This window comes from Dysidea avara, chromosome 11 (assembly GCF_963678975.1).
Source record: "Dysidea avara chromosome 11, odDysAvar1.4, whole genome shotgun sequence".
Classification (NCBI taxonomy): domain Eukaryota; kingdom Metazoa; phylum Porifera; class Demospongiae; order Dictyoceratida; family Dysideidae; genus Dysidea; species Dysidea avara.
In genome coordinates, this window is record NC_089282.1 from 12,994,397 (window position 1) to 13,021,040 (window position 26,644).

At 37.0% G+C, this 26,644-nt stretch overlaps 2 protein-coding genes and 1 long non-coding RNA gene across 13 annotated transcripts; 2 read left to right on the plus strand and 1 right to left on the minus strand.

The window, feature by feature from the left end:
- Positions 1-6,555: 6,555 nt before the first annotated feature.
- Positions 6,556-12,405, minus strand: LOC136238412 (uncharacterized). Of its 5 annotated transcripts, none has more exons than XR_010692982.1 (5): positions 12,297-12,405; positions 7,469-10,879; positions 7,333-7,414; positions 7,061-7,283; positions 6,556-7,011 (listed from the first exon to the last, which is right to left on the minus strand). It is a non-coding gene; the product is annotated as an uncharacterized lncRNA (long non-coding RNA). The 5 variants fall into 5 exon arrangements; XR_010692981.1 differs by having other exon boundaries at positions 7,061-7,108; positions 7,176-7,283; positions 7,333-10,879; XR_010692980.1 differs by having other exon boundaries at positions 6,556-7,108; positions 7,176-7,283; positions 7,333-10,879.
- On the plus strand, positions 11,536-15,991 carry LOC136238411 (uncharacterized). Of its 7 annotated transcripts, none has more exons than XM_066028864.1 (7): positions 11,544-12,671; positions 12,763-12,825; positions 13,467-13,583; positions 13,888-13,952; positions 14,313-14,449; positions 15,576-15,643; positions 15,702-15,976. In XM_066028864.1, the coding sequence occupies exons 1-5, from the start codon at positions 12,640-12,642 to the stop codon at positions 14,336-14,338; spliced, it is 303 nt and encodes a 100-aa protein (XP_065884936.1). In that variant the 5' UTR covers positions 11,544-12,639; the 3' UTR covers positions 14,339-14,449; positions 15,576-15,643; positions 15,702-15,976. The 7 variants fall into 7 exon arrangements, 1 of the variants encoding a protein (XP_065884936.1); XR_010692976.1 differs by having other exon boundaries at positions 11,571-12,671; positions 12,723-12,825; positions 15,702-15,975; XR_010692975.1 differs by having other exon boundaries at positions 11,537-12,671; positions 12,723-13,098; positions 13,467-13,952; positions 15,702-15,991.
- Positions 15,992-24,156: 8,165 nt separating this feature from the next.
- LOC136237684 (E3 ubiquitin-protein ligase TRIM71-like) lies at positions 24,157-26,506 on the plus strand. Its single transcript, XM_066027901.1, has 2 exons — positions 24,157-25,784; positions 25,858-26,506. Exons 1-2 carry the CDS (start codon positions 24,157-24,159, stop codon positions 26,504-26,506), a joined length of 2,277 nt encoding a protein of 758 aa, XP_065883973.1.
- Positions 26,507-26,644: the final 138 nt, after the last annotated feature.

The following is a 26,644-nucleotide window of genomic DNA, read 5'->3' on the forward strand; positions in this document are numbered from 1 at the left end:
ATAAGTAGCAATAGCAAATCTCAAATTAAATGCTCGGGTAACTTTTCAAAGCTGCATGCTAAAGCCTTTAGCATAAGAGCTGTGGGGTATTTGTTGAAGTGGTGCCCTTTAGAAGATGAGCTGCTATCTAATGCTACTTGGCTTGATTTTGAACACAGATTGCAAAAGAATTTTGATTCTGTGGAGTTATTTGTTCTGAAATACAAGCAGATATTTTCAGACAAGAGAATAGACAAACTTAATACGACCTACCTGACTGTATACAGAGCTATTTGGGTATCTTTGCTGACGACACAAAACTTTATCGCCCCATCTGCTCATCTGAAGATTCCTCCATTCTGCAAGAAGACATTGATGCCACTTTGCAATGGTGTGACACATGGCTATCCTTCCTTAACCTTCCTAAATGTCACTACAGCACAATTGGACATTCATCAAACACAGAGTATTATTTCTCATCCGAAAATGAAGCAAATATGATCTCCATGGTTGTGGAGGAAAAAGATCTGGGTGTAGTATTTGATAAAGATTTGAAGTTTACATCTCATGTTAATCAAATTGTAATGAAAGCTAACAGGGTATTGGGAATTATTAAACGTACCTTTGCCTCCAGGGATGCCAACACAATAAGATTATTATACGTTACTCTTGTTCGCCCAATTTTGGACTATGCGTCAACTGTCTGGAACCCTCATCTTATGAAAAACATTCGTAAATTAGAAGCAGTTCAAAGAAGAGCCACAAAACTTATACCCTCCTTCTATAATTTGACATACTCTGAAAGACTCCAAGAACTTAATCTACCCAGCTTACTTTACCGTCGAACCAGAATGGATCTGATTATGATTTACAAAATCCTGAACAATTTAGTATCTGTGGACAAAGACTATTTTTTTACTGTTAATACCAACCCCACCCGATCAAATGGACTCAAACTTTACAAAAATCGCTTTAACACTGCTATTAGAGGTCATAGTTTTTCACAGAGAATCGTCAATGATTGGAACACCTTACCCCACGAAATTGTATCTGCACCTAATGTACTGATCTTTAAGACTAAAGTAGATGTATTTTTATATGACCGCCGGTTTGATTTTATTTAGATGTATTGAGATTGGTTTTTATAAGACTTTGTCTTCCTTGTACCAATTAACAAATAATAATAATAATAATAATAAACCGAAAAAAAGAGGTCATCACCTGCTGACAATAGCTGTCCCTCACCAACTATATTTCCTTGTTTATAACTCCACACATAGCCTGCTACACTGTTCCTCTTAAGAATACTGTGACTACTCTATTAGAGTATCTCGATCTTTACTGCTCTATTAAAGTATCTCGAGTAAGAGAGGCTCTTTCAAAAGGGGGGTTCCATGGAACCATTTGAGCCCCCCCTGGATCCGCCCCTGCAGAGGAGGACATCCCCGAAGACATAAAGGAAAAAAATGGGCCTTTCAGAAGAAAATCCACGTGGCAGGATAGATGTTCTTTGGGGATTTTTAAGAGGAGTGAAAATACCTGGGACTAGCTCTTTTGAGTTCAACCTTCTTTTCAAAGTTGCTGAAGCTAATGACCACTCCCCACTCTAATGCACATGAGGAAAGAATCTTTTCACTAACTAACAAGAATTAAACACCCAGTAGAAGTTCTCTGAAAATTAAGGGTATTCTTTCCTCATTAATCACTGTGAAAACTCACATTGAAAATCCTCTGCAGTGGAAACCCCCAAGAGTCTTGTCCAAAGTGCAAAAAAAGCCACTCAAATGTATAATGATAAGCACAAGTAGCTCATATTAGATGCACTAACAGAAAATTATGAACTAGCTAGCTATATTGCTGTGCAGAACAAGTACATAGAATTAATTTACACATGTCGTTAATTGGATGGCTGCAGGTTTGAGGCTGCCCAGGTCCAGTCATGGATTTCCTACTTTTCAAACATACTTAGTGCAGTTAATATAAACATCTTAGGCCTTTATAAGGCCTTGTGGTATACAGGCTCTGCCTTTACCAGGTACTTTAATCATATAATCATTATAACATGTATACAGTTATTTGTTAGTACTCTTTAACAACCAATCTAAAACTAATCTTTGTCTACTGACTAAAATCACTCCCAGATTCAATTTCAGAGGGTATTCTCAAAATTTCCGGGGGGGCATGCCCCCAGACCCCCCTAGTTTGGTACCTCTCGCATGTCATCTCGAGGTCACAACTGATTTCAAGTTGAGAGGTTTGAAACTGGTAGATTTTAAATTTTTATATAAGTCACTTCTATGTATGTAATTGTGTGTAATAACTGTACAGAGCTACCGCGATACTTCTATTCCATCTGTATATAGATGTCATGAGCAACAGAAGAAGAGGGAGTATGGTGACCGTGTCCGTAAGGTGGAGTTGGCATCTTTCACTTCTTTAGTTTTCTCAACAACTGGGGGTATGGGCAAGGAAGCAGTTACTTTTTATCGCCGTTTAGCCGAATTACTTTCCAGACATAATACCATGACCTACAGCAGCACTCTTGTGTAGCTTCGTTGTTTGTTGTCCTTTTCTCTTTTAAGATCTACAACTATGTGCATCCGGGGAAGCCGTTCCATCTCTTACAGATCATCTGATGCTTCCCCGGAACTGGGCCTTGTAAGTGGCTCTAGGGACTTTTATTGTCCCTATTATTGTTGTTTCAGTTGTGTCCGGCACACATGCCTTTTGTGCTGGGGGTGGTAGGCGGGAATGAAAAAGAAAAAACTGCTTGTCAGGGCACTGCCAGGGGCGTAGGGAGGGGGGGTTCAGGAACCCCTCCTGAAAAATTTAGACTTCTGCAAGCAGGATCCTAACACACCATTTAGTGTGGCAGGACAAAATGAGTGAGCAATATAGTGTAATGGCACAGCACAACAATTGATAAAACTTACATTCATCTCTCAGGGAAGGATTTACAGAGGTAACATGAGCCCTCTTCAAAACTTGTTAAAAAGATCGATATACTCTAATAGAGCAGTCAGGTATATACTCTAATAGAGCAGTCAGGTATACTCTAATAGAACACGCATTTAAATATCCATGTCCATATGAAGTTTTTCAGACATTCCAACATTAAATGCAAAACTTAGCATGACCTTATACTGCTATAGCTTTGGTGTGCAGTGTTTAAAGATATAGAGCTCCAGTAATTTATCACTTGTGTTATGCAAAATGAATTCATGCTATGCATATTTGTATAGTTATATTGTTTTGATTGTCATTTGTATCAGTGGATTCATGGCTCCTATACCACAGTGAGATATAACCATCACTTACAGATTACTATATGTGTCTCTATGTGTTATGCTGTCTGTTTCCACTAGGTGACTTTATCTAGTACTACCTTCATCCCAGGGACACTTAATGCATCATAATTAATGTACTTTTTGCATAAAATATAGCAATTTGCTGAGTTTTGATTTATTAAAATATTGAAAGTCTCTCAGCGGCTGGGGGCTGCGCCCCCAGACCCGCCCTGCTTCTAGTAACTCAATGCTAGTGCTGGAACCCCCCTTCAAAAAATCCTGGCTACGCCCCTGACTGCTGAAAAGCAGCATTTGTATACTAAGTTTGGGTCCGCAACGCGAAAAATCGATATCCTCCAATCAACTACCTAACTATTGTCATGTGTTAGGCTAAGTATAATTTGTATAACACCAGCGTGGCAGCCAAGTTTGTCACTTTCTTCTGGTAGAAAACGATACAAATGTCTTAAAATCACGTGATTTTTCGTTACAGCGGTTCGTAGGGTTCTTCGTATGCCACGATATTTACTCTCAACATTGTTCAAGTAGTCTATCATCAACTCAAAGTATTGGTGGTTTGATTTTATCTGTCAGTTTCTGGTGGCAGCACGATCTGTGGAGCTATTTGGCGACAGACAAAATGTTTCTTCCTCTGGCAGGGGCGGATCTAGGAGGGTTTCTGAGGTTTCTAGAAACTGGTCAAGTGCATTCAGGTAATCAAACTTATATTTTACAGTGAAAAAAAATGGAATGTTTCACCGTTTTGTGCAATTTACGGAATCTAATCCTATCCATGTGCACGTGCCTAGCACGTTTTGTCAACGACTGAGAAACGTTTGATACGAGGATGTATCGAGGACAGCAAGCCGTAGACAGTACTGGATCTTCCAGATTTTTAAATGAGCAGCCTACGTACATAGTGGATATTCCGATAGAATTGTTAGTGCATATAATCTATTTTGTGATTAGCGCCAGTGACAGAGTGAAATTTCGTTATGTTTCACAACAACTACGAGCAGCATTGGAAGCTCCGTCATTGTGGAGGGACTTTAGCTGGCCACATTTCGATTTTCGTCAAGAACGCCGTGCAATCAATATTGTGTTGAAATCATATGGTAGACACGTGAAACGATTGTCATTTCCAAATCTTAAAATGATACACGCTGTCGAATCACTACAGTATTGTGGTAACGTCCTGCGACTTAGTTTGCCATCAGCTAAACTGAGTCTTAACCAACTAAAGACAGTCATGCAATTTATGAAAAAATTACAGTATTTAGATATTTTGTGGGCATCAAAAAATGACATCAAACACCTGCTATTGATGGTAGGGTATCCCATCAATGGTTGTGCCATCAAAGAACTGACGATCAGAGAACGAGTAAAAGATTCATGGTTTGATGATGCATTACATTTTTTACTGAATGAGTGGACATCATTAAGGCTAATGCCACGTACAATAAACATTGTTACTAGTGTTTCTTCTGTCTTGATTAGAAATGCACTTGCACAGTGGGTGCATTTTGGGATTTCCAGATCAGCTGATCACATTGGCCATCTTAATATATATAGGTGTTTCACCATTGGTTTGATTCCTATTCCTCCCATGTTCCAATATCAGATTTTCGGTCCACATTGTTTAAACCTTTCATTTGTATTAGCCAGGAATTATGGGTTGTTAGGATTGACTGATAGTGATCATATATTGTTGACTAACCGTACTATTGATAATGGTGATGTGCTACACAAAGGAACAATGAGCAGCAGTATTCAATTGCGAGGTACTCCGTTAAACATCATCAGTATTAAATTTTTGACACATTTCAGTGCTACTGGATGTCATTTCTTTTACTCTGGACACCTAGAACAACTAGCTATTGCTTGTCCCAATTTACAACAACTTGACTTGCAGGAGAATGTTAACTGCTTGAGTAATTTGCAAGGGTTATGTGTGATTGCTACTGCTTGTCAAAAGCTAAAAGGTCTAAACATTGCAGGAATTTCAGTTGAAGAAGTGGAGAGTTGTGTAAAATTGTGGGGAATTTTAGTTGATTTACAGCTGACTTATATATCTATTGACTTGTGTTGTTTACTATGTTTTGAAGATGACCATACCAAGCAGATCATTATTGGTCTGCACCAGAAATGTTCAAGGATGAAAGCACTGGAATCACACTGTGTTGTTCACTGTACCAAGTGTGTTGAAAATAAACAAGCATTGCAGCTATCCAACTTTCCACTACTCACCCATTGTGTTACAACACATATTAATGATGTCAACATCTGTGAGAGACTGAAGTGTTTGTGGTACACAAGTGAAAATATATGGTGGCCTTGGTCGATAGCAAACTGCAATTTACAAGAGTTGTGCATTGAATCAGATCAATTGGCTCTTCCTTACAGATTCATGGACAAAATATCTGCTCATGGTGGACTGGTACACGTAATTTTGAATGTGAATTCTGTCAATCTAAATGGTATAGCTACTCTGATAGGAAATTCTCCAAACCTCATAACTTGCCATATTTACATACGTTGGTCATCATGTATTACAACAGATTTCATGGCAACGTTAAAGAAATATTCTGAAAGAAAATTATTTTTGTGGGGTAGTTACTGTTTACTGAAAGGAGATATGCCAACTGATGAGTTTCATGATTTATTAGTGCATGGTAACTTGGACCTTGTTTCTTTTTGGCAGTATGCATTTTAGCATTTTTGTATCTTGTGTATGCCATTTTTTGTGTTTATTTTAGCCTTTGTAGTTGTTTATCAAGGTATAGGCTTTAGCCTTTGTAGTTGTTTATCAAGGTATTGCCTAGTGATGCACCGATTAATCAGTAAATAATCAGAAATCGGTTTATCGGCCACATTTCAGCAATATCGGTATCGGTAATTATTAGTAGATTATTTAGCCGATTAATTTTACTGACCCTGACGGTATTATTTTCATAAAAATAAGACAAAAATGAAGTTTAAAAGTGACAATTTTACAAAATATGTGTGAAATTTTGGTAAACATAAACATCGGATTGGTTATCAGTATCAGCCATTATATGATTGCTAATCGGATAATTGACAAAATGTCTTATCGGTGCATCACTAGTATAGGCATATAGAAAAAAAAGAACTAATTTATTGCCTTTAGTGAAAAGTACTGAAGATTACGTCAGAGTACTGGTAAGTGTGCTTAATAACCTGTATCAATTTGTGACTAATGTTTTTGGCAGTGGAGCTGCTACTGTGAAGACGACTCTGTGCAGTAACGACTAACCAGCTATGTATGTATGGATTAGCACAAGACACTGTGACAAAGAACATTAAATTTTGAAATGTTGTACACTGCATGCAGCCAAGCATATTCAAACAATGGCTAATTATAACTAGTACATTAAAAGTTATAAATTTAAAACAATAATTATACAGACTGAAAATTAAAAATATATAAACTATTTACACTGATACAGCATCAGGGATAACAGCAAATAGCATTTGAAACATCAGCACAGATAAAACGACCAATTGCATTATATACATGTTTGCTATTCATGGTGGAACATCGGTTGATAGGTAGATCGCACATCTGGTCAGTTGTGGGACTGTCAATTCGGGGGGTGCCAATCTACTAGTAAACTTTTTAAAACGGTCATGACAGTGACAATACAGCAGACATCAACACCATACCATCCTTTATAATCATTGTCCTTATAATTAATTTTTTGAATTAAAATAAAACTTACCAAATCTACCAAAAATATTAGTCATAAATGCACACAGGCTATTAGCATACTTACCAACACTCTGATGTATTGACATAAATCTTCAGTGCTTTTCACTACAATCTACCAAAGTCATAAATGCACACAGGCTATTAAGTACACTTATCTATTGACACTCTGACATACTAACTTGGTTTCAGTACTAGTACTTTTCACTATAACAAAAATATTAGTTGTAAATGCCCACAGAGGCTATTAAGCAGAGTTCTCAACACTGACATAATCTTCAGTACTTTCACTACACCAAAAGATTAATATTAGTTACACAGGCTATTAAGCTCACTTACCAACACTCAGATGTACTGACGTAAATCTTCAGTACTTTTCACTACACCAAATATAATTATTCACACAGGCTACCAAGCACACCTATAAACACTGATGTACTTCAGTGCTTTTCACTAATGTACACAGGCTACTAACCAACACTCTGATGTAATCTTCAGTACTTTTCACTACATCAAAATATAAGCACACACATCTACAGGTTATTAAGCACTAAATGCACACAGGCCATTGAGGTGGCAATCTTGCTTATTCTTCTGAGAGCTGCATGGTCCTTAAAACTGTTAATGTAATTCTTAAAATATTGTACAAATTCATTGAGTACTATTTTAAGGTCTCCACATTTTACTGAATATGCAAAACTTTGAATCTTTGTAAAAATAAAACACTTAAAACTCTTGTTATTAGGCACTGTGGAATAGGAGATGAGGGAGCAGCAATCATCAGTGAATGTATTGCACTTAACACCTCAATAACAGAACTTTTAATTGTCACAGAATCTGATCACTAGTAAAGGAGCAGCAAAAATCGTTAAAACTATGCAAGATAATAAAGTGGTGCAAAAATTGGATATATCACATAATGACATATGTAGATGATGGAATAACAGCCATGAGTGAGGGTCTCAAGTGTAACACCACATTGCAGATCCTCTGTGTTACTGTTAATGACATTAGTGACCAAGCTTGTAGTGGTTTAGCTGCAGCTTTAAGGCAAAATAAAAGTCTTCATACTAATAGTATTTGATCACCGTCGTCATTTACTTTACTTTAATGAGAAAATTATAACAGCCATGCACTATACTAATGCAGTAGTGAAATTGACACTTTTGTTTCCTTTTATGAATTTTGAACTTTGCATTCTGCAAAATGAAGTGGAAAGAATAAATTTAGAAAGACAACATCAGGGAATCAGTGTACTGAATGTACAATTTACACTGAGTGATAAAACAATGTTTTACATGTATGTGTTTGATGAGTAGTTAATCACCACATTGAGTTGTGTTTTCATGTTGTATAATACAACACTAACTGTACTAGATTTTCTTATGAGTGAAAGCAAGAGTTTATAATGCCCTAACACATTATAAACTCTTGGTGAAAGTGACTAGATATAATTTACGTTAAACTTTATAGCACCACCAGTGATCTGAGGACACCTGCATGCATGCAGTGATCCCATAATAAATGGCATAACCATTAAACCAAAAGTTGCTGACTCGTGTCATCAATAGAAATTCCATTGACAAATTAAAAGTACTGAAGTTTGTTTACAAATACATACGTTGACTTCATTGCCGCCAAAATTGTAAATTTATGGTGCAATTTAGTCATGCAGGAAAAATAATTCAGTCTTGAAGCAATACTTAATTTTCACCATGCAAAAATGTATCAAAATATCTTGTGACATCACATATTTTAGCTAGGTAGCCAAAAATGTTTTCTAATAAGTGGCATGTAAAGTTTTAGAAAACTTTGAAGGTGTGTGGTTTTATAGTAGATTTTACAGCCTGCATGCCATTCATATAAGTCACACTTGTATATAATACTTCTACACAATGAGCTATAACCACGCGTCACACAACCTGCTTGACTTGATATATAGGCTTTTTCTATATACTCAAGTGAAAACTGTCCTCTAGGAAAATCAGACCTGTGTTAACAGTGTGCCTGATAATAAGACTGCAGAATAAAAGTGCAATGGTAGTGTATGTGTAGGTGTGTGTATATAGTTCGTTTTGTTGTGCACACACATGCAGTGATGGGTGCAGTTTTTACAAGCTAGTATGTCTGGTAGTAGTACTTGCTGGTGGTTGGTACTTACAGTTCTCACTGATACAGTTAAATATATGCACAACAACACTATCACAACCAGAAACAGACCAAACACATTGAACAATGAACCCAACAAACCAACTGGACCACCTGTTAGTATTTCTGTGATGCCTTACTGTGTAACGTCATTACCTCCTAATGTGCTGGCATTCATTAACATGCCCATTAGCATCTGTTAGCTACTGCACTCGCATCCATTAGTGCCCATTTGACATCTGAGTTCCGTGCATTCCGTTTATTCTCACAACTTATTTCACCGACCCAGTGAAATCATCAAAGTTGAATGGCTTTGCTAGTGCAACACTACCCCTTTAATATTGTTAGTTATAAATACTATAATCGATTTTGTTACCTTCTGCCATTTTAATTGCTTTCACAGCTTGAATGTTCTAGGTCTTTATTTCTTGGCTGAGTTGAAAGACAATGCACTAATGTTGTGTGTATCTTTTAGTATGACAACTTGGCCAGTTTCTACTATCATGTGCTGTTGGAGTAGATTTTTTGTTAACTTTAAAGAAAGCATATCTGGCCCTTTTGGCCAAATGTATTTCTAGTCTCGAACCCAGACCTCAACCGGTCTGGGTTCGAGACTAATGTATTTCGCGGACTGGACTCACGCACTGAGCTGGAAACAGCTTTTAAACAATAATCAAGACATTATCCATCTCTTGCAACACTGGACACACCACTATCGAGCTACAATTGCTGATACTGCTCTTCCTAACAATTCATGAAAACTAGTGTGCACTAATTAATTAGAATACACTTACAATACACAAGTACTAGCAGTGATAAAGCATGATAGAGGCTATTGTTGTAGCGTAGATGTTTTCCTTTATTGCTGTAGCACTAGTGCTGTAGAGATGAGCCAGGGTAGCTATAGGTGGCACCTCCCGGCAAGGTGATGGGGCTATGCAAGTAAACTGACTCATCACTACAACCCTAACATTATAGTGCCAATACTGGAGCAACAAAGGAAAAACATTGAAGCTACAACAATAGCCTCTTTTACGCTTTAACACTGCTAGTACTCGTGTATCGTAAGACTGTGAACGCATCAAGTAAAAATCAGGAATTATTCACACCCAATATTTTATCTCTTAATTTAATAATATCACAACACAAGGCCTCAGCTACATAGTATTAAGTTTTGATGATAATTGATGGCATTGTGTAAAATTATGACTGTGTACATATTTTTATTGAAATTCTTTATCACAATACAAATGGCAACAACTTCCATATGCTATAGTGCACAGACTTGAAATAAAGTTCAACAGATTTGCTACATCATGTACAGCAAGATGCCATTTAGTTTTCGGTGATAGGACCAACCATTCCAAAGATATGAATATGTGAAAACAATACATGAAAGTTGAGGTAATGAAGGACAAATTAGCTTCAAGAACTTGTTCTCGGGATTTCTAAAATGTGTTTTATTCCTGAAATTTACTTGATGCGTTCACAAGTGTATTCTAATTAATTACTGCATGTGCTAGTTTGTTGAATTGTAAGGAAGAGCAGTATCAGCAATTGTAGCTCGATAGTGGTGTCTCCAGTGTTGCAAGAGATGGATAATTCCTGGATATATTATTGTTTAAAAGCTGTTTCCAGCTCAGTGTGTGAGTCCAGTCCGTGAAATACATTAGTCCGACACTTTTTGCCTCCTCTCATCATCCAGACGACGTTGCTGAGGTACATGAGCAAATTCTACCTGTAGTAACACATTATAGAATTAACTACTGCTATATAGCATGGACATTTAAGTGTGTATATATATATATATATATATATATTTCTTTGTATAACAACTTCTTTGTCACGAACATTAATTAAACTAGTGCTGAAAGAACCAGTGGGCTTAAGTTACGTACTATATACAAAACACTGTCGTATCATAATCATCTCAATGCCAGTCTTTCACAAAGAGTCACTTTGCATATTAGAAATTGGTACATAGCATAAGCAATCATTTATCAGATTAACTCAATTACCGGAAACGTATGTTTATCGGGCAAGTGTTATACTAATAAAGAACAAGTACACAGAAAAAATTGGAATTTTCAACTAGAGTAGGGACCACTGATAGCACATCAATAAAAAGTACTGAAACAAGTTTGAGTATAGTGCACTGTATTAAATCACAGTAAAACAATAAGTGCTATATCTATCCCTACTGTGCTCAAGATACCATAATGGAAATGCACAGTAGGGATATAACACTTCTTATTGTTTTACTGTGATTTAATATCGTGCACTATACTCAAACTTGTTTCAGTACTTGTTTTATCGATGTGCTATGGTCCCTACTCTAGTTGAAAATTCCAAATTTTTCTGTGTACTTGTTTGTTAACTTTTTTTGTAAATAATTATTATGACTGGTGAACCCACGCATACCGCATCTGAATGGCGCCGCGTACCCCAGCTCAACTTGATATCGTTACTAAATAGACCATTATGGTATATAGTCACATTACGTTATTTTGACCATAGATAATAGAGTAAAGGGATAGGAAACGCAAGCGATTTCCGGTTTGATTTCCGTTACGCGTGACTTGATAGGACAAGACAGTTTTGTGCTCAAGCATGAGAATTAGTGTTCTAAGCAGCGTAAATAGTAATCCAACAGACTACAACAAGTATTTAGGCCTATGTGAGAGATTTTGGCGAGAGAATTCAGACCGTAGATTTTGTAACAAAGCGTATCGCGTTAACCGTGGTTGTTACACGCTGTCACACTTTCGCTCATAGTACCTTCATGCCTCGTCCATACCGCTTCTTTTATAGCCGGTTCCACTTTCGAATCTTGTGGTAAGCTAGGCGTGTCACCAACACAGTCTTTTACCGTTGCGTTGTACTGCAAGGTGGTTTAAACTTTTGGTTAAAAATGGAAGATACTTAGTCGTTTCTTCAAGCAATAGTTCTTGTTTTGCTCCGATATTTCCTCTGGTTCCCTCTGTTAAATGGTAAGGAATAGGTTTATCACAGTTAAAAGGATAGAATATATTTACGAAGAAAATAAAGTGGTTTAAAGTAATTTTTGGGCCGTTTTTTTTCACTTTCAATCTCCTTTAATTTTGCGTATAACTTCCTTGAGGGTTGGTACCATCCTATTTCCCTCGATTACTTACTTGAGTTCACTGTAGCGAAGTTTCACAGTCGTTGGTTACAAAATTCTGTCGTTACAACAATTTGTTTCTCTTTGATACAAGCGCAGCAAGCGTAACGAGTATGTTCGTGACGTAATATGCGAAATTCCAATAGAAGCGTACGTAGTTTGTGACGTCACGTTATTGCGTTTCCTATCCCTTTTAAGTACTCTATTATCTATGTTTTGACCAATACGGTCTATGTTACTCACATGGTAGGTTACGAGGTTTTACTAGACCAGGTGAGTCTAGGTTTTTTTCTCGGGTTTCGTCGAGGTGATCTTTGAGGCATTACTCTCTCTACTTTGAAGCAGAGCGTATTTCTATGACCATGGTGTGGGTTGAAATTGCACAGAGGTTAGTTGTAGGGCTGATTATCACGTGTGGCCCTCATCCATAGATATTCAGGTTACTCTTTTTAATATTGTGAGGCTACCTCTACTTTCAGACGTTTGCTCCCATGGGTCTATGTCAAGGGCTGCTTTCCTGGTCATCAGACAGTTGATTGGAAGTAAGTTATTTCATGTGTCAGTGCACACACCATGGTTGTATTCTGGGTTCAAATATAGTAGTAGCCTGGGCATCTCATGCATCTGCAACCTGAAGTGTTGTCCGTTTTGTGTACGTAATAATGTCTGTAGTGCGCATCCATTTAGCAAGTGTATCGTAGGTCTTAAGTGATAATGCATGAGAGTCAGGTGGGACTTTGGATGCCAACATCTTCACCTCTGAGATGAGCAGTGCTGGTACCACCACAGGAAGATTGCCTACAGTGACTCATTGAGTATGCACATGGATAGTACATGTCCCTGTAACTACGTAATTAATACAGCTTGCACATGCCAAAAGCAAGTGTTATTTGTCTTTATGATACCTAACAGAGTCTGTGTCATGTGGTGTAGTTGGAGTTTGCCATAATTTTTCTCTAATTGTATATATACATTGTACATGTACGAATGTAGTTGTAGCAATATGTATGGCAGTGTGTGTCTGTGTGTGTGTGCATGCGTGTGTGATATAAAAAACAGACGACACTACGGTGTGTACTTACTGTGACAATGCAAGGAGTACTGGCTTAAGATTATGATTGTGGCTGTAGTGTGTGTTTGTATAATTGTATGGGTGTGTACTATCTTAAAAATGTAATAACAGATGCAGCTATGCGACGGTACTTAGCGAGTACCAGAAGCCCATAAGCACCCCAAGGAGCAAAGCAGTGTTTCAAGTGAATCAGTGTGCACATATCAATGTTTGTGCCTTGCGGCCCCTGTAAGTATGACTGTGCAAATCAGTGTTTCTGTTATTAGATATAGCTATTTAACGTATGTCAGTGTGCATAACTGTTGGCCAATGGTATAATTCCTACTGTGTATGTTTCAATATTAAAAAGCTACTTTTCTAACATAGCCACCCGGTTAATAAAAAGTCAGGAGTTTTGTCCCTATTTAGAGTAGGCGTGTCAGAGGTGCTAGCTATGTAAGTTTGAACTCCGTCTAATTTAGTTTTATCCTTTTTGTATTATGCAGTTTAGTTTTTTTATCCATTTTGTATTATGCAATGATTTGACATATAGAAACAACTGCTACCATGCGTTGGACATGATGGATCTAAGATGGCGTCAAGCACCAAAATTCTTATGTGAGTTATGTCAATAGTTGCATGCATGTGATGTGTTGTATACCTTGATGAGTCATACTATATAGAGGAAAACTTTGGCAGGGATAAACTCAGGCAAATAGCAAGCTAAATTACATTTAGCGAAATAAAGTTTGACGAATTTAAGCTCAATATGTTAGCTATAAAGATGCTAATCTGAGGTGCTATGAGTAATTTGCGGGTTAAACGCTGTAGCAAATTGCCAAATACACCAAAGTTTTTCCCTGCCAAAGTTTTCCTCTATACAGTGTTTGCTGGGGAGCAGGGTCATGTTTATATGTGTAGACACATACACTAGATTGCTTGTCTGATAGTTAATACTACTTTATTTTATTTATTTAGGTAAGACAGCATCAGCCAGTGAATGACTGCTTTTTCCCCCAGCTATGTCCTTGTACAATTTATACCTGGTTTAGCTGGGTGCTGTGAGTGGCTAGAGCAATGGGAGTGAAATCTTGCTCAAAGAAACAACAGTAGCGGTAAGTCCCCCCTAAGGTGTATTGTGTCACAATAATTTGTGAGCGACTAAGTGATAAAGTGAAGACGACATTTTGAATGTCTGTTTGCAGTAGGTGTACATCATATCAATGATATGGATTGGCTAACCAACTAGTAATTTATATGCCTCCTTTTGTTACATAGCTACAGTGTAATGTTTCTATTGTGGACACTTTGGTACCCAGAATTTTGAGATAAAACTGTAGAGGAAAGACTGGCCTATTTTTCTATTGTGTCCTTAATTTGGAGAGTTTGTAAGAGTGGTTTTTAGACAGCAACGTATAATTATTTTGATAATCCGTTTAGCTACCTATTTAGGTTGTATTATAGTAAGTGTGTATATACATACAGCTGTATCAGGGTTGAAACTGGGTCACTACTGCTGACCTGGATGACCCACTGATCTGAACTGACCCAGATCTTATCCGGTTTTAAACCAAGGTGTACTTTGAGAGCAATAGTTTGGGTGCTCCACTAGCTAAGGTAGGTAAGTTAATTCACGATTGGTTAGTGGTCACGTAAGTGTACAGATGATAAAACACTGGTAGGTGTGGCTTAGTGCATGCCTGCAGACTTCAACAGACCTTTCTGAAAATGAGTGTGGCTCCAGGTATATCTACAGACATTTCCATGCATTCCCTAAAAGTAGGCATGGTTAAGTATGAAACTGGACTGCAGCAATGGTGGATTGGAGTATGACGCATAAATACATTTTATCAATGGATTAGTGAGTGTGGCTCCACGTAAGCATACAGGCAGCAACGGACATGGCCTTGTGCATACCAACACACCTTACTGATAAATAGATGTGGTTCCACGTATGCCTACTACAGACGATAAAGCACAATCCCAATAAGTGGGCATGGCTGGCAAGTCAACACATACGTACACTTTCACAGTGTCAAGCCAATTAATCCATATAAGCGGGTCATACCTGGTTCGCCCCGACAAAATATGAGCTGACCCAGTTTCAACCCTGAAAATTATTGTGACCTGGAAATATTTTCTTAGTAACGGTCATGGCAACGGTTGCTAAGCAATTTTTGTTAGTGATCACCAATCCATATCAATTGTGCTGTTATTTAAATTATTTCCATTACCTTACAGTTGTGCATGTCAGTAACAAACCGATTGTGATACTTGAAGCTTGCAGAAGTTATCGATGAATTATTATTGTAAGCTGATACAGTTACACTGACTTTGGTATATTGTGATTGTATGTATATTCTATAGGAAGAGACTAGTGTACTCAATTACTGTATAAAGAACAATGTCTCGTTTTACAACACTTGTACTGTCATTTATTAAATTTTCATCATGTATGTAAAATTGTCAGATATATATATAATTTTTAGCTCACTAAGGTTAACAGATGTGCGTATGTGTCTGCTTTCACTCTACTTTCTATCTAATAGTAGACAGAAACCTGAGTAACAACATAATTGTAACCGGCTGCACGCCAGACAGTTATTTGAGAGTTAATGCAATCAGTGTATATATGCTTCATGTAATGCATAATTCATAATAATGTACTGTACTATATTATACGTATACATATATGGTGAATAATGAGTTAAATCTCATCTTATTAATCAGCTGCAGTGACTGTATTAGAGCAGATGATGTAGCCCATTTTTCACAAATACACATTTAATCCATGTACTGTGATGTCAGTGTCAATGGCCAGTTTAGGGTCAGGTGACCTGATCACACAAAAGTTTTACTGTATGTATTATTAGAGTAGAATATGGGTATGTTTATTATGAATAAAGAGCAGTTATTTAAATTAAGCCCATTTTTATTACATAGCCACACTGTTTTTAATTCATGTGAGTAGCTGTATAGTTAGAATATATAATTAATTACACATATACATGTATAATATATTTCTGCTGACTACTGAACTGAAAGAAGAATATCTTTCTCACAATGTGCAGGTGGTATTCATGCAGTCACTTCATTTAGTAATGGGACCACACTCTTGTACAATACATATTACTGTACGTGTACATGTAATTTAACACAAAGCAGGCTAGCCAATTATTATTATTATATGGCAATAAGCTCTCACTAGTAGTGTGGCAGCATAATACCGTACAGCATAATAATTTAACGGGGGGAAATTTTTTCTCGTCAAAGCTCACATGACTGGTTAATTATAATACTGAAGTCAGTACATTTGTAAAAAATTTCCTTGTAAATATTTGACAATAACGGATTCGTCAAAATTTCCCCCGTTGAATTATTACGCTGTATGGTAGTGTGGCAGCATAATAGTGTAGTAGTGATATTAAATTTTGAAACCCAACTGCATGCACTCCTCAAGGTACAACTTTACCCTCACAACATCTATCATATATTCATAATTCCCTTGATAATAATGAACCTACTGTGTACATCAGCTTCTGATAACCTAACATTCTCAGATGCAATGATAATAATACTTTAATATTAACCTATAATCAATATACATGCAGGACTTGAACTTACTCTTCAGTTGAACTTTATTTTCATTTTTAAGGTACTTGAGTCTCACATATTTACAAGACGACCTGTATACAATTATTCCTTCCATGGTATTTGTATGCTAGCATCTATTATAATTAAAATGATGACACAGGTTCTTGAAAAGGCCACATAATATCACATAGATGCGTAACTAAATTTTGAATTTCTGGAGCTGTTTCTACTTTGAGCTAAGAGCTGACATCACTGGATGGTGTTATTGATCTTGAATTCATCTATGCACTCGTGAAGGTGACATATCATAAGATGTGTCCACATCGCAAGTCATTATATCTTGCAAGCTAATTGTGTAGTACATTGTCCTGTCAAGAGTCAGTTTCTATCACCAGATCACCAAAACAGCTGTATCCTACTTGCAAGTGGTGTGATGTGTTTTACTTATTAGTGTGCATTCTATTAGGTTAATTTTTATTTCTTAATGGACCAGACTTCACAGAAGATTGTAAGTGATGATTATTATGAATCCACAGTCTACATACATACGTACAGTTTTACAATTTAAGGTAAAATTGTCAGATATATATATAATTTTTAGCAATTTCCAATTTCCGTGCGAAAGAAGTGTATGGCAAGCCAGATGGCCTGCCCTTAGCTCAAGTGGTGAGTTATTGCTCGAGCCGCATTTGCTTCCCATACTTTTGTATGGGACTTCCGCTTTTAAGTTACCGTTGAGTTTTGCGCCGTCTACACTAAATTGATCATTTTTCGTTCGAGTAATAAAGTGTGCATATCGTCTATTGTATAGTATGTGCTTTCTAAAGGGAAAATTTTACGCAAACTGTCATTTAACGTAATAGACACTTGTGGTAACCATGGCAACACTATGAAATGGATCCTGATGTATCAATGGTAACAACAGACCATGGTATTGCAGTATCCATGGCAATGCTACAAAACATGCCTTCAAAGTTACAAACTTAATTACAACAGATCGTGGTATTGTGGTATCTATTGGAACACTATAAAAAACACTCCTTCAGACTTACAATTGTATGATTATTTATAGTCTATCATGTACAGTACATCTTCAACGACAAACTTCTTAAGAAGCTTCTGTGCTAATATAGCAATGCGGGTTTACAAAAGGTATAGAATAATATAAATAATATAGTAAAATCATGGGGAGTAAGTAGTGTACTTGTTACCCACCCTTGAGGAAAAAGGATACACATACTTCTAAGCTGCATGTGTGAAGAGGAGGTTGGTCAAAAGTGTGGCATTTCTCTGTGAGTGAAAACCTCCTAATTAATAATTTAAATAAGTCAATTTGTAGTTTTCCTCTTGAAATTTGAAGAATGAGAAGAGGTTGTCAACTTGTCTAAAGTAACTAGCCCCACTACAGATTACTCACAGTCTACCTCCAAGCATATGCTAGACTGCAGTAGCACTGGCAGGTGCTGCATAGAAGAGAGTATATACAAAGAATGAAATAAATTTCTAGCAAGGATTCCAGCTGTGGAAGTATGGTATAACTCTTTGATGTACAGTACTTACTATACCTGCACCTTTGGTTATAAATATATTAATTTTGGGGTAGAAAATTTTCATAGTGTTATACCCATTGTTCATATCAAGGCTCTAATTATTTCAAAGATTTTTGTGCAGTTTACGATTGTGAATATACCCAATCCTATCCCTACCCACGACATAATATTACAAGGGGAACATGGGAAAATAGATGGTTTTGAGTTCCGTCTGCATTAAAATCGAGATACTGTAATAGTCTAAGAGTAGTCACCACTTTAAGAGTAGTATAATTATAAAACACTATACTCGATCATTCATCTACAAAGAATATCTGACTAGGGTCTAAATCATAGTAGATTTGGGAGAATCGGTATTTTGGTTGTTTAAACTGAAAAGCAGAAGCACCTGTACACCTCGCACCAGCAGTGCCTATTGCTTGTACTTTACACCTTATAGCTACTACTAACTCTGTTTTCTAGCTCATGCAGTACTGTACATACGTATATGACTTTTCAATAAAACAACTTTAAGTTGAAGTGCCATCACATTCAATCTCAAAAGCTTATTTCTTCAAAATTTCCTTTGGAGAGATAATTCCAGACCCCACTAGAAATCTTAGCTTTGCATTTACAGCGTGAATCACATACATTGTGTGGTTACTTCTACCAGTGTGCTCTTTCTTTTTCAAAAATTCCAGATTCACCCCTACTGCCATCATATTACTAGTGTGGATTAGCCCTCCATATGTATATTATGTAAATTAACTATACTACTATTGTATATATTATTAATTGGTGGAAAGCACAATAAAAACGTGGAATTGCTGTAATCCCATGGTCTTTAGTCATACAGCTATGAAATGGGCTGTAGTACCATGCACAGGGGCTAAAAAAAGGGGCTAGTTGTGGCCAAAAAGCTAGTTGTAAATGGCTTTTGGCTAGTTGTAAATGGTGATTTGGCTAGTTGTAAAGTCAAACTACTTTATTCTTTTCTGAAGTCTGACTGCACCACAGAAGAGAATAAAGTCAAAAGTTACATAGATGTGCTGTGCATGTTTACAGGGATTTGACTAAAAGTACCTCAAGATTCACTCTTGAGATTGCCATTTTCATAAAATTTCCACTTGTGGTCCACTAAAATTGCATCTTATAGTTATGGTCATTTTACAGTCCACTATTGATATATAATAATTGCCTTAAAATCGTATAAAACAATAGTTTGATCTAAAGAATTGGTTTGTACGTCACTGTAAGTTTGTTTGCTATTTCCTAGTTCCAGGTCTCAGTCGCTTATCTCAAATTGCTTACAGATTCAATCTTTCCACAATAATTATGTTTAAATATGCTCCCACACTCCCCTAAAATTCCTTCAATTATTCCCTTCACTGAGATTTTGCTACACAACAATTATGACAATATAGAACACAAACTACAAGATATTTAGTTCAAACACAAAGAAAAGTTTGTTTTATCATATGTACTACCCTACCCCCCCCACCCCTCGGTCTCAGGTTTAGGCTAGTTGTAAATAATAGTATTTTTAGCCACTGACCATGCATGAGATCCAATATGGAATGATCATTTTAGTACCATGATTCATATATAACTAAGAATCATATGTAAGTTTTGAAATTGAAAGAGCATGCAATTATAACTGGACTAGATCATACCAAAGGGTTGCAGAGAAGGTAAATCATTCTCTGAAGGGTAACAAAAAGAAAGCTACAGTTGAAATGTTTGCAAAATTGCCAAACTATATAGCAAAAGAAAAGAAAGACATCCTAGACTCTTTATGCCCTTCAAGTTACTGCGACTTTTTGCTTCTATTCAGGACTTGGCAGAATTAACAGACAAACAGAATAAGTAATCGATATCTAAATGGTACGTAATGCCAAACTTGGTCCAGGGTAAAAATCGGTCTGGCCAGACCAGTTTTGGTCAAAAATCGGTCCAGCTGGACCAGTTTTGGTCAAAAATCGGTCCAGCTGGACCAGTTGTAGTCAAAACTGGTCCAGCCGGACCAGTTTTGGTCCAGACACTTGGGTCATCATCAAATCACCAACTGGTTTGAGAATTTAATTTCCTTCTTTTAATGCCAAGGTTATCCTTGTAGTTAGAGCTACAGCACATACATGAGGTCTGCTGTTGCATTTGATGCTAGCTACCTGCCAAAAGTCAAGAGGATCTTATTGGTGAAGCTGCATGCTATGCTCCACCTTAAGTGTGTTTAGCAGGGTGTACCATGGATGTATTATGTTGTAGTTGTGAGAGTAGAATGTCTTAGTTATTAGCTAGTAATAGTAATAGTAATAGTAATAATGGCTTTACAGTGCAAAGAGTATGTACAATTTCAGGATTATTACAAGTTACTTATATTGCACTGAGGATCTGCTAGCAACCTATGCTAGTAGCCGAAGTAAGGAAAAAAATTACAACAATTAACTATTAAAATTGGGAGTAGGAACAAAGTTACAACAGTTATAGCAGGGGCAAACAAAATGATACGTACATGAATTATTAGAGTTGAAGTGTTCGTAAAATGATTCAAAAGTGTTTGTAAATCACTGACTTGCAATTGATAGTGCTCAGATGTAAATAAGGGGTAGTGCATTCCACAATCTAGGGAGTTGGTTAAAGTAGAAATTTCAGATTTTGCTACTGTATGGGACAGTAGTTATTAACCAGTGAGCAGTCTTTAGACTTGTGAATGGGAATAATTATATGCATTTCCACTCTTGTGGGATAGATCCAGTAGACAAGCTTAGATTAAATAAGTGACATAATGGACGAGACAATGACATGGCACAATGTTGTCTATACTCTAGGACCAATTCCATCAATACTGACTGCTTTGGAAGTGTCCAATTGTGAAAGAACTTCCAAAACTTCAGCTTCAGTAACAGTGAAAGAGCTGGGAAAGAGCTCAAGGAATTGTGTTGCTGTTGAGTGACATCTAAATTAGGAATTGGTTGAGATGACTTGTTAAATACTGAATGAAAGTAATAGTTGAACAGCTTAGCTTTGGATTCATCACAACTAGCTGTTATAGTTTCTAAATAGACTGTACATGGAATTGATTTAGTTTTAGATAAACTGCATATGTAGCGATATATTACTGAGGTTGAACCAAAGGTAAAACTGTTGATAAGTGAGGTTTCATAGTTTGCTTTAGCCTGTAAGAGGCTTTGTTGAAAATCCTCTTCGGATTGTTTAAGACGGGATAAGTTATGAGTGGTTGGTGAGCGCCTACATGTTCTTCTACGGGTACGTAAACATTTCATTTGGTGTCAAATATTACTGTTTATTTTATTTTATTTATTTATTAAGGCTTTACAACATAAGTGCTGAAGGTCTGTAATAAACCATACAGATTGATGTGATTGAAACACGGGCACAAACAGAGATATGGCATCAGTTATTACAGAACTGATAATGTTCCATACAGATTCAACATCTGCTGTATCAAAACAATGTAAAGGACATGATTCCATTATATATTGCTCCATTTGACATGAGTTTGAGGCAAAACCAAAAATGATTGTCAAGATCCCTCAATTACCTGCTTTGGTATAGCTAACTGGCTTATGTACTAGCTTCATATTCATGTGGCTTCAATAACTAGTGTAAAATCAGTTGCTGTGCTGTATTTCAATGTCTGTAGCTGAACTTTCTTTTTGTGCCAGTCAGGGGTATATACCGCAATTTGCTTTTTTTCATTGTAAAATAATTTTCGTATGCAAAAACTTGCACAGAAATGTTTTACACAAAAATTTTTACATGCGATCGAATTACTCTAAAAAGTAATAGAGCAGTCATTCTGGTAAATCATGCGAAAATATTTTACACGAAACATTTTATCGCGAATTTTTTTGCACGAAAATAAAGTGAATTATGGTAGTTGTTGAATTTCAGCTTGTCTATAAAAATGCACTTTCCATGTAGCTATTAGTGGTAGATATGTACATGTGGTTGTGGATCAGCTTCAGTCTAAGTTTTTTTTTATTTGTCCCAGCTAAAACTGGGAGTTATGTATCAGTGTACTCTTTCTATCCCTGGTGTGCCTACACTGTCTGGCCAAATAACACTCAGCCAGTCAGCTGCTGCCACCTGTCTGCCCTGAAATTTCTTATAAGGGACAATAATTACTGCGACATTTATATGTTTGCTGTTGTAGTAACTACTACTTACACGCATTGGGGGTAAAAGAAGCTGGTTCTAGCTAAGTAACTTTGGGCTAGTTGTAGCTACGTGCATAGTGATGGGCACTGCTTGAAGGTTCTTAGTTTACTAATTTTTTAAGATGCCTTACTGTAGTTATACTGATAGTAAAGTGTCAGTAAACTTAAGTATATGGAACATAATTATTTTACTAAGTTTTAAACTCTCAGTAAAACATCAGTGAATGCGGGTTTACTGAAAAACTACTAAAATAACAAACAATTAACTGTTCCATATACTGGGGATATACCACTGTAGTAAACTAAGATACTTCAAGCAGTGGGGGATAATTGTAAAATTCAGACTGAAATAGCAAACTGGACTACACCATAGTATAAAGTCAAAGTCATGTATGTATAGACTGTGTGCATATTCAAAGATTTTTGAACTATTTCAAAATCTACTAAAAGTGCCTCAAGACTAATGATGGCTATTTTTCAAACTTTATGTTTTGCAGACCACCATCTAATAGAAATTGGCTTACAACCCAATCTAGTTCATTTTCCCAAAGTTTTCTCATACACTATCAGCTTGAACTTCAATAGCATCATTCAAATTGCAAAGTGAAGCTATTTTTAAATTTCCTTACTTTAGTTTGCTTTATCTAAAGTTTCCTCCAGAGGGATCTTGAGAGCGTGCTCCCACAGAAAACTTATAATAATTAAATCCGACAATGGGCTGAAAAGTTGAAAAATGGATATCACAAGATTGAGATCTCCTAGGTGAAGTATGCTATACATGCTGAGAATACTTTGTGTGCACTGATGCCGGAGTGATGAGAGCTCTCGAGCGTGCCTCATTCCATTGACACTTTACTATAAATGTGACCAGATTTTACAAAGCCGCACATCAGGCAAAATCAAACTAACACCACCAGTGGGTAGCTGCACTATCATACTACTAGTTTTGACCCTCATTACTACTCAAACTACTCGGTTAACAGACGTCTATTCTGGGTGGTGTGGAGAGCTCGAATGGCAGTTTTCGACCTTGTGAAGGACCTGGCTTGGCAAGAATCAGTAGTTTACTGGTGCACAGCCGATAATGTTGGCCAGATGTTTCTTCTGTTGATTTTGCTACATATCAGCCACTAAGGAGCCAGCACAGCCCTGTAATCTCGTGTCTGGACTCCAATCGTGGCAGGTCGAATCGTGGTCTCCCTCCATTTTGAAGTCTATATTTTGCACACCCTACCCCTTTGTGAGCACTACTTCGCTCGTCCAACTGCTCAGATTTTTCTATCTTATTTGGCAGGAAAGTCTACAAGCAGCTACAAGTGCTGGAAGTGGTCTGAAAGGTAATAGATTGATGCATCTTTTGTGTAAATTTCATACGCGTGCTTGCTATCCTTGGCAAGTTATGCTGACTTGAAATCTTTAAAACCGTTTATATCATGCATCGATGGTATGTTCAGTACGCATGCGTTTATTGCACGTGGTTAAAAAGTGGGTGCATAGCAACGAAAATTCAGTTCGAAGATGGAAGCAAGCAAAGATGCGTCGTTAAGGTGTAATGTTCAGAACGAATGGCAGTTGCTAGAGGACGAATTGACATGTGGATATTGTGGAACTTTGTTTGTAGAGCCCAAGACGGTTCCATGTTTGCATACATTCTGCGCGAGGTGTGTTGAATCCGCCATGAACACGAGCAACGGGGATTTCATTTGTACCGTGTGTGACACGACTTTTTCCAAGAAAAAAATTGCCGAATTTCCCAAAAATGTCTTTCTTAGTCGTCTTGTTACTATCACTAAGAAACGTAAAGCTATGGAAAAATCAAGCAAGAAGGCTTTAGGGGAAGGGTGGGACTATACTGACTCTGAATTAGCGACTACGCATACGTGTAATCAGTGCGATGAAGGAGCTCCAGCTTCAAGATGGTGTCTAGTTTGTAGTGATGCAGAACTCTGCGAGAAGTGTTACGAAAGTCATTGCAGACTAAAGATGTTCAGGGCCCACAGAGTTGTACTATTGAAGGATTTCATACGGAGCCCCAGTGTGGTGTTGAATTGCTCCCCTCAGTTAGACTATTGTGAGGAGCATACTGACAGAACACTTGACTTTTACTGTAAGAGTTGCTATAAGTTTGTGTGCCCAGAGTGTGCTTGTCATACTATGTCAGCGTCCATTTCAATGTCCAATGCTTGTAGGACCCAACAAACACACACTGTTGAAACTGCAGATAGTGTCTGTGAGACAGAGAGAATCAAGTTGAAGGAACTGAACAAAGAATTACAATTGACTCTGAATAAAGTTAACTTAACAGTTCAAGATAGCAAGTCTGCAGGGCAGAGGTTTTATAAGGCCATAGCTAAGGAAGTTGCATGGGTACATGATACATTTCAAGAAATTCGGAAAGTAGTGAATAGACATGAACAAGACATTTTGGTGGACCTTGCAATGCTGAAGTCAACCAAAACACAGTTGCTTACAACACAGCAGTGTAAGTTGAATAACTTAGAAAAGCAGTTGTCCAGCTGCATGCAGTTTGCATCGGGAGTTTTGTGTCCATTTAGATCAAAAGAATTGTTTGTTTACAGTGAATGGATCACAGACAAGGCAACTGAATTAACCAACAGAAATATAGATCCAGTGTACAAGATATTTGATAATGATTTAAAGATTGAACATGATAGCTTTTCCATAGATGATTTAGACTGCAAACTAGCATTAATACACCAAGCATTTCATCAGCCTTATCTTCCAAAGTGTGGTGCAAATGTGATAACCAATTCTTTGGCTTTTGTTAAAGTAGAAATAATATTAAAGGACCGATGCAACCTGCCTATTTCATATCAGCCAGCTCATCTCAAAATCGAGGCTGACTTATTTTGTTCCAAAGTTGATTGGAAATACACAGAAAAAGGTACATACACTGTATCATACATCCCTTATCAGAAAAGGCCTCATACTTTATCTATAACTTGGAAGGATAACATTATATTTGAGTTGAACATTGCAGGATATTTATTTCACTACCCTGTTATTGCATCATACTTTAGCATTAAGACATACAACAAAAAACCCTTGAAAAGAGATATGAGGACACCAAAGTTTCTTTCAGCTTCATCGAACACCACAATTATCAGTGATCCTTCAGATAGCAGGCTTATTGTTTTATATGGAAAAAAATTATAGGTATGTTATCACAAATGGTAACTATCCACATTTTACTCCTAGTGGGACTGCTATAGACCCACGTGGAGATTTATATGTTGCTAATCCTGCTAAAAATTGCATTATGAAATTCAAGAAGGACAGAGCGGACAGTTCATGGTATAGTGACAATAGTTGCTCTCAGTTTGGTGAATCAGGAACTGAAAATGGACAATTCCAATGTCCACAGGGCATCGTCATATCAAAGTGCAGATTCATGTATATCTGTGATCAGGGCAACAATCGCATTCAGGTGTACCATATCCCAGAGAATGGTGAAGAACAATTCAGGTATGCATATGGACAAAGCATTAACTGTTTTAACCATCCAACTGATGTTGCACTCAACGTTAGTGAGGATAAGCTGTTTGTTACTGACACCGAAAACCACAGGGTGCAAGTTTTCACCATTAACAATCCTTTTGTAGCAGTGTTAACATATACTTTCTTTATACAACATCCTAGTATGCAGTGTCCATTTGGTGTGTGCTGTACAATAGATGGTGAAGTGTTAGTCAGTGCTAAAGACTTTGTGGTTGTGTTCAAAGAAAATGGTACATTTGTTTTTGCCATTGACTTTAAGGACAAAGGACCTACTGGAGTAACTGTAAATGAACAGGGGATGCTTGTTGTTTCCCTAACCTCAGACAGAAAAGTTGTGTTTTATTCATGAAAAATGGTATATCTGCATCCATAAATGTCTACAGCACAGATTATAGTCTGTTTGTAACTTGCATGTTTTTTGGTGTAGTGTGACAAAATGTGTATGACATGATAATTATACTAACAAATATAATACCTCTATATGTTG